This window comes from Hyperolius riggenbachi, chromosome 5, assembly GCF_040937935.1.
Source record: "Hyperolius riggenbachi isolate aHypRig1 chromosome 5, aHypRig1.pri, whole genome shotgun sequence".
NCBI lineage: Eukaryota > Metazoa > Chordata > Amphibia > Anura > Hyperoliidae > Hyperolius > Hyperolius riggenbachi.
Genome location: NC_090650.1, coordinates 447069352 through 447083819, shown reverse-complemented (window position 1 = coordinate 447083819; position 14468 = coordinate 447069352). Strand labels below are relative to the sequence as shown.

Sequence of the window (14468 nt, the reverse complement as noted above, 5' to 3'; positions counted from 1 at the left end):
GTAGCGGTGTTTGCACGGTGGGATAGCGGTGTTTGCACGGTGGGGTAGCGGTGTTTGCACGGTGGGATAGCGGTGTTTGCACGGTGGGATAGCGGTGTTTGCACGGTGGGATAGCGGTGTTTGCATGGTGGGGTAGCGGTGTTTGCACGGTGGGGTAGTGGTGTTTGCACGGTGGGGTAGCGGTGTTTGCATGGTGGGGTAGTGGTGTTTGCACGGTGGGGTAGTGGTGTTTGCATGGTGGGGTTGTGGTGTTTGCACGGTGGGGTAGTGGTGTTTGCACGGTGGGATAGCGGTGTGTGCACGCTGGGATAGCCGTGTTTGCATGGTGGGGTAGTGGTGTTTGCACGGTGGGGTAGTGGTGTTTGCATGGTGGGGTTGTGGTGTTTGCACGGTGGGGTAGTGGTGTTTGCACGGTGGGATAGCGGTGTGTGCACGCTGGGGAAGCGGTGTTTGCATGGTGGGGTAGCGGCGTTTGCACAGTGGGATAGCGGTGTTTGCACGTGGGTTAGTGGTCTTTGCACTTTGGGGTAATGGTGTTTGCACAGTGGCATAGTGGTGTTTGCATGGTGGGATAGCGGTGTTTGCATGGTGGGATAGCAGTGTTTGCACGGTGGGGTAGTGGTGTTTGCACGGCGTGATAGCAGTGTTTGCACGGTGGGGTAGTGGTGTTTGCACGGTGGGGTAGCGGTGTTTGCACGGTGGCGTAGTGGTGTTTGCATGTGGGATAGCGGTGTTTGCACGGTGGGATAGCAGTGTTTGCACAGTGGGGTAGCGGTGTTTGCACGGTGGGGTAGCGGTGTTTGCACGGTGGGGTAGCGGTATTTGCACGATGGGGTAGTGGTGTTTGCACGATGGGGTAGTGGTGTTTGCACGGTGGAGTAGAGGTGTTTTCATAGTGGGATAGTGGTGTTTGCTTGGTGGGGTAGTGGTGTTTGCACGGTGGAGTAGAGGTGTTTTCATAGTGGGATAGTGGTGTTTTTATGGTGGGGTAGTGGTGTTTTCACGGTGGCGTAGTGGTGTTTGCACGGTGGGGTAGTGGTGTTTGCACGGTGGAATCGCAGTGTTTGCATGGTGGGGTAGTGGTGTTTGCACGGTGGAATCGCGGTGTTTGCACGGTGGGGTAGTGGTGTTTGCATGGTGGGGTAGTGGTGTTTGCACGGTGGGGTAGTGGTGTTTGCACGGTGGAATCGCGGTGTTTGCACGGTGGGGTAGTGGTGTTTGCACGGTGGGGTAGAGGTGTTTGCATGGTGGGGTAGTGGTGTTTGCACGGTGGGGTAGTGGTGTTTGCATGATGAGGTAGCGGTGTTTGCATGGTGGGGTAGTGGTGTTTGCATGGTGGGATAGCCGTGTTTGCATGGTGGGGTAGTGGTGTTTGCACGGTGGGGTAGTGGTGTTTGCATGATGAGGTAGCGGTGTTTGCATGGTGGGGTAGTGGTGTTTGCATGGTGGGATAGCCGTGTTTGCACGGTGGGGTAGTGGTGTTTGCATGGTGGGGTAGTGGTGTTTGCACGGTGGGGTAGTGGTGTTTGCACGGTGGAATCGCGGTGTTTGCACGGTGGGGTAGTGGTGTTTGCACGGTGGGGTAGAGGTGTTTGCATGGTGGGGTAGTGGTGTTTGCACGGTGGGGTAGTGGTGTTTGCATGATGAGGTAGCGGTGTTTGCACGGTGGGGTAGTGGTGTTTGCATGGTGGGATAGCCGTGTTTGCATGGTGGGGTAGTGGTGTTTGCACGGTGGAATCGCGGTGTTTGCACGGTGGGATAGCAGTGTTTGCATGGTGGGGTAGCGGTGTTTGCATGGTGGGGTAGCGGTGTTTGCATGGTGGGGTAGCGGTGTTTGCACGGTGGGGTAGCGGTGTTTGCATGGTGGGGTAGCGGTGTTTGCATGGTGGGGTAGCAGTGTTTGCATGGTGGGGTAGTGGTGTTTGCACGGTGGGGTTGTGGTGTTTGCACGGTGGGATAGCGGTGTTTGCACGGTGGGGTAGTGGTGTTTGCACGGTGGGATAGCCGTGTTTGCATGGTGGGGTAGTGGTGATTGCACGGTGGGGTAGTGGTGTTTGCATGGTGGGATAGCCGTGTTTGCATGGTGGGGTAGTGGTGTTTGCATGGTGGGGTTGTGGTGTTTGCACGGTGGGATAGCGGTGTTTGCATGATGGGGAAGTGGTGATTGCACGGTGGGGTAGCGGTGTTTGCACGGTGGGGTTGTGGTGTTTGCACGGTGGGATAGCCGTGTTTGCATGGTGGGGTAGTGGTGTTTGCACGGTGGGGTAGCGGTGTTTGCACGGTGGGGTTGTGGTGTTTGCACGGTGGGATAGCCGTGTTTGCATGGTGGGGTAGTGGTGTTTGCACGGTGGGGTAGTGGTGTTTGCATGGTGGGGTTGTGGTGTTTGCACGGTGGGGTAGTGGTGTTTGCACGGTGGGATAGCGGTGTGTGCACGCTGGGGAAGCGGTGTTTGCATGGTGGGGTAGCGGTGTTTGCACGGTGGGATAGCGGTGTTTGCACGGTGGGGTAGCGGTGTTTGCACGGTGGGATAGCGGTGTTTGCACGGTGGGATAGCGGTGTTTGCACGGTGGGATAGCGGTGTTTGCATGGTGGGGTAGCGGTGTTTGCACGGTGGGGTAGTGGTGTTTGCACGGTGGGGTAATGGTGTTTGCACGGTGGGGTAGTGGTGTTTGCATGGTGGGGTAGCGGTGTTTGCACGGTGGGGTAGTGGTGTTTGCACGGTGGGGTAATGGTGTTTGCATGGTGGGGTAGTGGTGTTTGCACGGTGGGGTAGTGGTGTTTGCACGGTGGAATCGCGGTGTTTGCACGGTGGGATAGCAGTGTTTGCATGGTGGGGTAGCGGTGTTTGCACGGTGGGGTAGTGGTGTTTGCACGGTGGGGTAATGGTGTTTGCATGGTGGGGTAGCCGTGTTTGCATGGTGGGGTAGTGGTGTTTGCACGGTGGGATAGCAGTGTTTGCATGGTGGGGTTGTGGTGTTTGCACGGTGGGGTAGTGGTGTTTGCACGGTGGGATAGCGGTGTGTGCACGCTGGGGAAGCGGTGTTTGCATGGTGGGGTAGCGGTGTTTGCATGGTGGGGTAGCGGTGTTTGCACGGTGGGATAGCGGTGTTTGCACGGTGGGGTAGCGGTGTTTGCATGGTGGGGTAGCGGTGTTTGCACGGTGGGATAGCGGTGTTTGCACGGTGGGGTAATGGTGTTTGCACGGTGGAATCACGGTGTTTGCACGGTGGGGTAGTGGTGTTTGCATGGTGGGGTAGCGGTGTTTGCACGGTGGGGTAGCGGTGTTTGCATGGTGGGGTAGCGGTGTTTGCATGGTGGGGTAGCGGTGTTTGCACGGTGGGATAGCGGTGTTTGCACGGTGGGGTAGTGGTGTTTGCACGGTGGAATCACGGTGTTTGCACGGTGGGGTAGTGGTGTTTGCATGGTGGGGTAGCCGTGTTTGCACGGTGGGGTAGCGGTGTTTGCACAGTGGGGTAGAAGTGTTTGCATGGTTGGGTAGCGGTGTTTGCACAGTGGGATAATGGTGTTTGCATGGTGAGATAGTGGTATTTGCACGGTGGGGTAGTGGTGTTTGCACGGTGGGGTAGTGGTGTTTGCATGATGAGGTAGCGGTGTTTGCATGGTGGGGTAGTGGTGTTTGCACGGTGGGATAGCAGTGTTTGCATGGTGGGGTAGTGGTGTTTGCACGGTGGGATAGCAGTGTTTGCATGGTGGGGTAGTGGTGTTTGCACGGTGGGGTTGTGGTGTTTGCACGGTGGGATAGCGGTGTTTGCACGGTGGGGTAGTGGTGTTTGCATGGTGGGGTTGTGGTGTTTGCACGGTGGGATAGCGGTGTTTGCACGGTGGGGTAGTGGTGTTTGCACGGTGGGATAGCCGTGTTTGCACGGTGGGGTAGTGGTGATTGCACGGTGGGGTAGTGGTGTTTGCATGGTGGGATAGCCGTGTTTGCATGGTGGGGTAGTGGTGTTTGCATGGTGGGGTAGTGGTGTTTGCACGGTGGGATAGCGGTGTTTGCATGATGGGGAAGTGGTGATTGCACGGTGGGGTTGTGGTGTTTGCACGGTGGGATAGCCGTGTTTGCACGGTGGGGTAGTGGTGTTTGCATGGTGGGGTTGTGGTGTTTGCACGGTGGGGTAGTGGTGTTTGCACGGTGGGATAGCGGTGTGTGCACGCTGGGGAAGCGGTGTTTGCATGGTGGGGTAGCGGTGTTTGCACGGTGGGATAGCGGTGTTTGCACGGTGGGGTAGCGGTGTTTGCACGGTGGGATAGCGGTGTTTGCACGGTGGGATAGCGGTGTTTGCACGGTGGGATAGCGGTGTTTGCATGGTGGGGTAGCGGTGTTTGCACGGTGGGGTAGTGGTGTTTGCACGGTGGGGTAGCGGTGTTTGCATGGTGGGGTAGCGGTGTTTGCACGGTGGGGTAGTGGTGTTTGCACGGTGGGGTAATGGTGTTTGCACGGTGGAATCGCGGTGTTTGCACGGTGGGATAGCAGTGTTTGCATGGTGGGGTTGTGGTGTTTGCACGGTGGGGTAGTGGTGTTTGCACGGTGGGGTAGCGGTGTTTGCATGGTGGGGTAGCGGTGTTTGCACGGTGGGGTAGTGGTGTTTGCACGGTGGGGTAATGGTGTTTGCATGGTGGGGTAGTGGTGTTTGCACGGTGGGGTAGTGGTGTTTGCACGGTGGAATCGCGGTGTTTGCACGGTGGGATAGCAGTGTTTGCATGGTGGGGTAGCGGTGTTTGCACGGTGGGGTAGTGGTGTTTGCACGGTGGGGTAATGGTGTTTGCATGGTGGGGTAGCCGTGTTTGCATGGTGGGGTAGTGGTGTTTGCACGGTGGGATAGCAGTGTTTGCATGGTGGGGTTGTGGTGTTTGCACGGTGGGGTAGTGGTGTTTGCACGGTGGGATAGCGGTGTGTGCACGCTGGGGAAGCGGTGTTTGCATGGTGGGGTAGCGGTGTTTGCATGGTGGGGTAGCGGTGTTTGCACGGTGGGATAGCGGTGTTTGCACGGTGGGGTAGCGGTGTTTGCATGGTGGGGTAGCGGTGTTTGCACGGTGGGATAGCGGTGTTTGCACGGTGGGGTAATGGTGTTTGCACGGTGGAATCACGGTGTTTGCACGGTGGGGTAGTGGTGTTTGCATGGTGGGGTAGCGGTGTTTGCACGGTGGGGTAGCGGTGTTTGCATGGTGGGGTAGCGGTGTTTGCATGGTGGGGTAGCGGTGTTTGCACGGTGGGATAGCGGTGTTTGCACGGTGGGGTAGTGGTGTTTGCACGGTGGAATCACGGTGTTTGCACGGTGGGGTAGTGGTGTTTGCATGGTGGGGTAGCCGTGTTTGCACGGTGGGGTAGCGGTGTTTGCACAGTGGGGTAGAAGTGTTTGCATGGTTGGGTAGCGGTGTTTGCATGGTGAGATAGTGGTATTTGCACGGTGGGGTAGTGGTGTTTGCACGGTGGGGTAGCGGTGTTTGCATGGTGGGGTAGTGGTGTTTGCACGGTGGGGTAGCGGTGTTTGCACGGTGGGGTAGTGGTGTTTGCACGGTGAGATAGCGGTGTTTGCACGGTGGGATAGCCGTGTTTTGAATGCACACAGAAAGGAAGCGATGAAGCTGAAACAGGTTCTGTTCATCTTTTTGGTAAGTTAATGGATTGTGTTTTGTTCTCTTTGTCCCCAACAACAGTGGGAATTCCGAGTAACTAAGATAACCTCCTCCATGAAACTGTCAGACCAGCCGGGGACAGAGGCAGCCTGAGGAATGTTTTTATGCAGTGACAATGCACAGCCTATATCATGATTATTTTATATTATTTTCCAGCCAATCCTCTGCAATGTTACACCTGCACCTCCCAAAGCAGCAACACCAACTGCCTGACCCCCACCAACTGCTCGTCCACTGACACCACCTGCATGACGTCCGTGGTGGCCGGAGGCCTCGGTAAGTGGACACCAGAGATGACTAGCGATGGTTAATGAGATGCAAATAATTACCAGCTGATGCAAATGATGTACATCTTTCATGCAAACGTATGTGGCTGGAGAATGGACCCATCACATGAAGCCGTGGTGGGATTCAGCTGGTCCATTTACAAGCCGTGCATAATCCTGCCGGAGCTGGGAGATACTGTGCCTGTCCACAGGAAAGTCACACATGGGGGGATACTTTGTTGGGCTGCCTTTAGCTATGATTAGGGGCTGGCACATCAATTGACGAGCTTCTGCAATGTCACTACCGGGAGTGTGACAATACCGCTCCCCACACCCCTCGCCATCCAGGGGGGCTTCTGCAATGTCACTACCAGGAGCGTGACAGTAAGCCCCCTGCCAACCTTTGCCATTTAGGGGGGCCTGTCCTCTTCTCTTCCTCCCACATAAAGCTCAACCACAGGCACATATTATGCATTCATTTAGTTAAAGTGGATCCGAGATGAAAAACTAACTATATCAAGTAATTGGTCTATACATCTTATCTAAAGTTTAGATAGTTTACACAGCAAATCCAGCTGCAACAGTTTCATGATTATTTATTCCTGTGATACAATGACAGCAGCCATGTTCTGTTTGTTACATTACACACAGGCAAGCTGCTCTGCATCTCCAGCCCTCAGCCTGTGAAAACTTCACTCCCCTCTCCACCTCCCTCCTCCCCTCTCCTCTCTACATACACACTTGAGATAAAAGTCTTTGGAAAATGCAAGATCACAGACCAATTTTATCCCCTTCCATGTAGTATGAGAGCCATACCTACACAGTCTATTTTATGGAGCTGAACTCCCCATCAGACAGAAATCTTTGCAAGATGCTGCACACACAGATGCTGTACACATGCAACAGATCAGTATCTGCAAAAGATCAGTATCTGCAAAGGATCTGTTCCTGCAAAAGTTCTGTTCCTGCAAAATGCATTCATAGTCTATGAGATCTGCAGATCATCATACACACCTTGTTTAACAGACAATCATCTGCAGATCAGATCCACCAGGATGGATTTTCAGATCTGCAGATGATTGCCAGATATGCAGAGTCTGTTAAACAAGGTGTGTATGAGGATCTGCAGATCTCATAGACTATGAATGTAGAGTGACCATATTTTTGTGGGTCCAACCTGGGACGGGGGGGGGGGGGGGCTGGTGGCGCGCGCAGCGCGCCGCGGCGAAGAGTGGGAAGGAGTGAGGAGCACACAGCGGCGAAGACTGGGGGAGGGGGGCTGCGGCGCGCGCAGCGCGCCGCGCCGAGAAATGGGCGTGGCCATGACATTGTATGGGCGGAGCTAATGTAATGATGTAACAGCGAGGCATAAGAAAGCAGTGTTTACGCCATGATGTGGACAAACGAGACTTTGTATCATGGGTGTGCAGAAACTGTGTGATGCTAATAGTATACCGTAACCACAAAGCAGCAAACATAGCCATCTATGACCATTAAATAATAAATGCAGTAACAGTTACCCCGGACACCAGAAAATAAACGCAATAGGCAACATGTCAGTATAAAATAAATGCAATGCGGGCAAACATGTCAGTACAAAATAAACGCAATGCGGGCAACATGTCAGTACAAAATAAACGCACTGCGGGCAAACATTTCACCAGAAAAGAAACGCACTGCGGCCAAACATTTCACCAGAAAAGAAACGCACTGCGGCCAAACATTTCACCAGAAAAGAAACGCACTGCGGCCAAACATTTCACCAGAAAAGAAACGCACTGCGGCCAAACATTTCACCAGAAAAGAAACGCAATGCGGGCAAACATTTTGCCAGAAAAGAAACGCACTGCGGGCAAACATTTCGCCAGAAAAGAAACAATGCGGGCAAACATTTCACCTGGAAAAGAAACAATGCGGGCAAACATTTCACCTGGAAAAGAAACAATGCGGGCAAACATTTCACCAGAAAAGAAACAATGCGGGCAAACATTTCACCTGGAAAAGAAACAATGCGGGCAAACATTTCACCTGGAAAAGAAACAATGCGGGCAAACATTTCACCTGGAAAAGAAACAATGCGGGCAAACATTTCACCTGGAAAAGAAACAATGCGGGCAAACATTTCACCTGGAAAAGAAAGCATTTACTCACCTGGCAGAAGTGTCCGGCCTCTGGCGCGCTGCTCCGTCCCGGGACCGTCTTCCTCCTCCTGCTCTTCTCTCCCGCGCTGACAGGGCTACGGCAAGATGGCGCCCGAAGCCCTGTACTAGTGACACAAATAGGTCTCCAGTACAGGGCTTCGGCAGCCATCTTGCCGTAGCCCTGCTCGCCTGCCGGTGTCGGAAACAGACACCGGAAGACGAGGCTGGAGCGGGGCTGCGGGCAATGAACTGGCACGGCGTCTATAGACGCCGCTGCCAGTTCATTGAGGAGAGAGTGGCCAGAGTCCCGAGGCCGGGACGTCCCGCTGCTGAAAGCGGGACGTTTCCCGGGACCTCATTAAGCCTGGGACAGCGGACCCCGAATCCGGGACGTGTCCCGGGCAATCCGGGACGTCTGGTCACTCTAGCTCTGACTGAAGTCAGACTGGATTAGCTGCATGCTTGTTTCAGGTGTGTCATTCAGCCACTTCTGCAGCCATAGAGAGCAACAAGGCTGCCAGGCAACTGGTATTGTTTAAAAGAAAAATCCATACCCCTCTCAGTTTAGGTTCCCTTTAAACAGCGGGGGGCGGGGCAGACTGCGACAGGAATCCAGTTGTTAGCCAATTCAATGCAGGCAGAAGACAGGGAGGGAGGGGAGCAGTAGCAGCAGGGCAGAGCAGGGCGGCGGTGGGCCGAGGACGGAACACTGATGTCACATACTCCCGCAGCTGGGACGTCCTGCATCTAAAAGTGGGACTTTTCCTGGGACCCAAGCCAGCCTGGGACAGGGGACCCCGAATCTGGGACCCGTCCCAGGTAATCTGGGACGTATGGTCACTCTAATGAATGCATTTTGCAGGAACGGATCTTTGGCAGGAACAGATCTTTTGCAGATACTGATCTTTTGTGTCTGTACAGCATCTGTGTGTGCAGCATCTTGCAAAGCTTTCTGTCTGATGGGGAGTTCAGCTCCATAGAATAGACTGTGTAGGTATGGCTCTCATACTACATGGAAGGGGATAAAATTGGTCTGTGATCTTGCCTTTTCCAAAGACTTTTATCTCAAGTGTGTATGCAGCATAAGCAGGGCCGGTTTAAGCAACAATGGGGCCCCAGGGCAAAATAAACCTGGGGGGCCCCCCCAACATATACCCCGGAACAAAAATCGGCATTAGGGGACCTTTTTTGCAGCTGGTATAGTCAGGGTGTGAAGTCCCAATCGGTCAGAGCTCCACATTCTGGCTATCCCAGCCTGCATGGGGGACAAGGGGTTAAAAAGTTTCAGAAGGGGGGACCCTACATAATTTTTTTTTTTTAATTCCCACACTCTAAACATAAAAAAAAAATTGGGAAAATAGGAAAAAATGCCAGGGATCTTCATACATCCATATTGTGGCTGTATAGCGATCCCTGGCCAAAGCGCTGCGGCTGCGTATAGACCCCCTGGAAACCCCGTCAGGAAATGTATTGCTCTTTCTTTTGATACATGTAAAATTACACTACCGTTAGGTTTGCTACTAAAAGTAACATTTACCGCATTTAAAACTATACTTTTTTTCTTCTAAACTTTAAAATCGATTTTCTCAAAAACTATAAGGTCTTTTTGAAAAATTGTTTTTTCCTCTTTTTCCTAATGATCTCCTTAACATATCCTGCAAATTTAGGGTTTCTAGCATTTAAGGTGGATTTGCTATTAACCATTAAAGTCGGCAGGTTTTTAAATGTGTTTTTTTTTCCTTTGAAACTTTAAAATCGATTTTCTCAAAAACTATAAGGCCGATTTGAAATTTTTTTTCCTCTTGTAGCCACTGGGGGCCCCTACAAGCTCTGGGGCCCTGGGGCAGCTGCCTCCTTTGCCTTAATGGTAGCGCCGGCCCTGAGCATAAGGCTCAGAGTGCCAAAGCACAGAAGGAGCTGTGGGCGTGGCTTGTTTAGTTTATAGGGAATTAGAGTATTAAAACAACAACAAAAAAAGAAGTTTTTGGCTTGAGGAATGCCCTATAAACTATATGAAAGGAACACAATTATGCAATGTGTAAAAGTTAATCTCGGATCCACTTTAAACCACCAAGAAATGAGGACGCAGGGTAAAGCTGAAGAACGTCTCTCCCTGCTCTGGCAGTATTAATTACTAATTCCCCTCCAGGCCGGCGTGGGAATGACGTAATTCGGCTGCCCGCTATTGAGGCCAGGAAAATTATGCTGTTTTTATTGTAATTTGGGCTCCATCTTTTGACGCAAATCACTGTCTGAGTGCTCCTATAGCGACCGGTAAGCATGATGCGCCGAAATTTCCAGCACCCTTTTTACCTGTCTCGACAAATTATACCATATTATACCTTATTATTCCATATTATGCCGTATTGTACCATATTATATCATATTATACCGTATTATACCATATTATGCCATATTATATCATATACTAGCCGACCCGCGGCGTAGCATACGCCGCATAAGAGGGTAGAGGGCAGGAAGGGGGTATTGGGCACAGCGGCGGGGAGGGGGGTTGGACCCTCCTCAACTGGGTCCCCCATGTGTGCTCTACCTCAAGCTTAAGCTCAGCAGGACCCCCCCCCCCCCTCACCTTGGTCCCCCATGTTCACTCCCCCTCCTGCTTAAGCACAGCAGCAGCCGCCACTATTAGTAAGAGGCAGCGGGCGGGGATGACTCACCTCTTCTGTGTTCCATCGTGCGTTCCACTGTCGTCACTTCCTGCAATGCCGCACACTGTATTGGTGTAATTTGCCTTTTTAAAACAGAAGGAAATATGCAATAATTCAGCTATAAGTGAACATTTGTGGTTACTCACAATGCACTGCTACTAAATATGCAAATTGCCCCTTTTCCCCCTTGGTAAGCCAAGCAAGCATCCAGAGCCACTGGTGTATAGCAAGCATATAGCTTTAAATTTTACACAGCCATATCAAACCCACATGTGACAGCCTGTTTCAGACATTTGGTCCTCATCAGTACATGGCAGGGATTGATGTGGCTGTATGAAATAGGGCTTGGACCAGTACAACAGAGTAACCAAGCAGCTCAGGGTGACCCAAACTACTAAGAATGTATAGGGGGATAAAAGGGACCAAAAAGCCCTCCTACTAAAAAAAGCAAAGCTTGGTGTAATTTTCCTTCTTAAAACAGAAGCAAATCTGCAATAATTCAGCTATAAGTGAACATTTGTGGTTACCCACAATGCACTGCTACTGAATATGCAAATTATCCCTCTTTGCCCTTGGTTTGATATGACACTACTTCTTCTTCTTGCTTGGACCAGCCCCTTCTTCTTGCTTGGACCGGCCCTGGGGGCAGGGCGATACTTCTTCTTCTTGCTTGAAGGTTGAGGCACTTACTCTATTATATATATAGATTATACCGTATTATACCATATTATATCATATTATACCGTATTATACCATATTGTACCATATTATACCATATTATACCTTATTATACCATATTATACCTTATTATACCATATTATACCATATTATATTTTTTATACCATATTTTACCTTTGGGCGCAGGGTAAATCCCAAAAAATGCTTCACCCTGTCTCTGCAAAAGTCACGGTGATGTTATTACTATTCCCCCTCCAGGCCGCCGTGGACTCAGGGGAAAGATGTGATTCGGCTGCCAGATTTTGCTTCTCAATGGGGTTGAGGTCTGGACTCTGGTGGCCAATCCATGTGTGAGGATGAGGTCACATGCTCCTTAAATCTCTCTCACACCATTTAGTAAAAGTTTCCCAGTGCTCAGGCAAGTGATGTAGCACACGTTGTGGCAATAGCTCACCTCCAATCATACAGATCACATGTACATCGCTCCTGAACGCATACTCCATGAGTAGTGTAATGCGTGTTATGCTGCCAATGCCGCTCCTGACGCCTATAACATGCATTGTGCTATTTGTCCCATTTCGTTCCTCTGTGCTGAAACCTACAGTTGATTTTTTTCCCCCCTTTTAAGTCAATTGCTGAATTTTTTGCAATTTAAAGTGACATTACCCTATTAAAAACGTTGGAAAATGATGGCAGGTCACCCCTCTGTAACATGTTTAACCCCTTGTCCCCCAGGAAAACCAGAGATCACAAGGGTGGAGCTCCACCTCTGAGCAATACCAGCCCCCATGGTCCATACGTGGGTACATGGGTAAAATGGGTACATGTATTTAGGGTACATCAACCCCTCCTCCCCGTCGTCCCCATCCCACCCCCTGCCTGCCACACCCTAAGACTTTCCCACACCTGGCCACCTGTTCCATCTCAGCCTTGGTGTAATTTGGCATAGCGTCGGGAGACAGAGTGAGGACAGAGTTGGCAGTGGCGTAGCAATAGGGGTTGTAGAGGTAGCCACCGCATCAGGGCCCTTGGGCCAGAGGGGCCCCATGGGGCCCTTCTTAAACCACAGTATAAGCTGTTTATTGGCCCTGTGCTGGTAATAATCACGTCTATAGATACTTTGAACAGTGGTAATCATTAACAAACTGTTCCCCATTCCCATCTTGCACCTCTGACACTGGAGTTGCCATTGCATTTTGTTGCGCCGTATCAATTGTTATGTATAGAGTGCTTGGGGGGCCCCATGGAAAACTTGCACCGGGGCTCATAGCTCCACAGCTCCGCCACTGAGAGATGGGCTTGTAAGGGATGATCAGTATTCAGTGTTGTGGGAGTTGGACAGTGCACATATGTTGTGGGGGAAGGACAGGGCTCAGGTTGTGGGGGAGGGACAGCGCTCATATGACATTGCTTAGTCTCCTCTTTCTCTCCTTACAGGAAGCCTCAGTGGAGCCACCATCACCAAGTCTTGCACCAATGTCTGCGTGGCAACCGGCGTGAACCTGGTCATCTTCACTAGTGGCACGTACTGCTGTAACACCACTCTCTGCAATGTCAATGGGGCCTCCAGTGTGAAATCCACCTACACCATCCTGGCCGGGGCCCTGGGCCTGTTAGGGGTCCTCCTGAAACAGTCCCTGTAATGTTTGTGTGCAATATGTGTATTTTATGTTATATGTAATAAACACTTATGGTGAGTACCGTGGTAATAAGGCAATGCTGGAGTCTTTTTACAGTGTACATGAAGTTGAAAAAACAAAACAAAAACTAGACACCTCATTAGAAGGATAATCCTGTGGCCTCCCAAACCTCCTTACACCCCTCCTCTGCAGCACTGGCTCCCTCTAAAACATAGCCATCAAAATTGTCACATGATTTTGCTTGTGATCTGGGTTTTCGGTTCATCTCTGCATGGGAGGAGGATATGAGGAGATCTTTCAATGACTCACAATGGGTTAAAGCTATAACTTTTCCTCCATTCTAACAAAACGTGTAAATCACAGAGAACTCTACCAAAAACTGCTCATGAGATGGTATTATGCGCCCAAAAAATGAGCATTAATTTCAGGCTCTCATACTGAGAGATGCTGGAGAAACGGTTCGGGTACGGGCTCCATCCTACATATTTGGTGGTCATAGTATGAAAATATGGCATCCTTTCATTTTATTTCACACTCATCATATCATCATACCACCACTATCAACAAAGTTACCACCATCCGGAGAGATATCTCTCTCCTCCACTGCACCCCCATCACACTCCTGCCCCTTTCCCCCCTTACTTCCTTCACTCCCATCACCGTGGAGGAAGTCAACCAGCTGCTGGCATCAGGTTCACCTACCACTTCCTGCCCCCTAGATCCAGTCCCATCCGACTCCCTCCACCCACACTTTCCTGATCCGGCCCCTGTCCTCACCCACCTGTTCAGCCTCTCCTTCTCCACCGGCATCTTCCCCTCCATATTCAAACAGGCCACTGTGCTTCCCCTGCTGAAGAAACCTTCACACGACCTCACACTACCATCCAACTAACGCCCAATCTCCCTCCTACCTTTTGCCTCAAAAATCCTTAAAATGTCTGGCCCACCAACACTTGACCCGCTTCCTCAGTTCCAACTTTTTCCAGCTCCTGCAATCCGGATTTTGTCCAGCCCACTCTACAGAACCGACCCTCACCAAAGTGATGCCGAAGGTAAATACTCCATGCTGCTCCTCCTGGACCTCTCCTCGGCATTGGACACTGTCGACCACTCGATCCTCCTCCATTTCCTTCAGTCCACTGGCTATCCATGACCTAGCCTTAACCTGGATCTCCTCCTATGTCATCCTTTAACCGCTCCTTCTTCACTCCCACACCACCCTCAGTTGATTTTCCCCAAGGCTCCATCCTGGGACCCTTGCTGTCAGGGCCGGGCCGAGGCGTAGGCTGGAGAGGCTCCAGCCTCGGGGCGCAGTGTAGGAGGGGGTGCACAATTCATTCAGCTGTCATTCCTAATTGTGTATGAAGCAGAAAGAAATAAGAAAAGGGGATACATAGCAGTGACTGCAAGCCAGATAA

General features: G+C 51.3%; 1 protein-coding gene across 1 annotated transcript in view; it reads left to right on the top strand.

Moving 5' to 3' along the window:
* Positions 1 to 13068, top strand: part of LOC137519500 (lymphocyte antigen 6E-like) — a 37430-nt gene extending 24362 nt beyond the window's left edge. The window contains exons 2-3 of the mRNA XM_068238455.1: positions 5813 to 5932; positions 12848 to 13068. Coding sequence (XP_068094556.1) covers positions 5813 to 5932; positions 12848 to 13053 — 326 coding nt within the window. The 3' untranslated portion in view covers positions 13054 to 13068. The remainder of the gene's footprint in view (positions 1 to 5812; positions 5933 to 12847) is intronic.
* The last annotated feature ends 1400 nt before the right edge of the window (positions 13069 to 14468 follow it).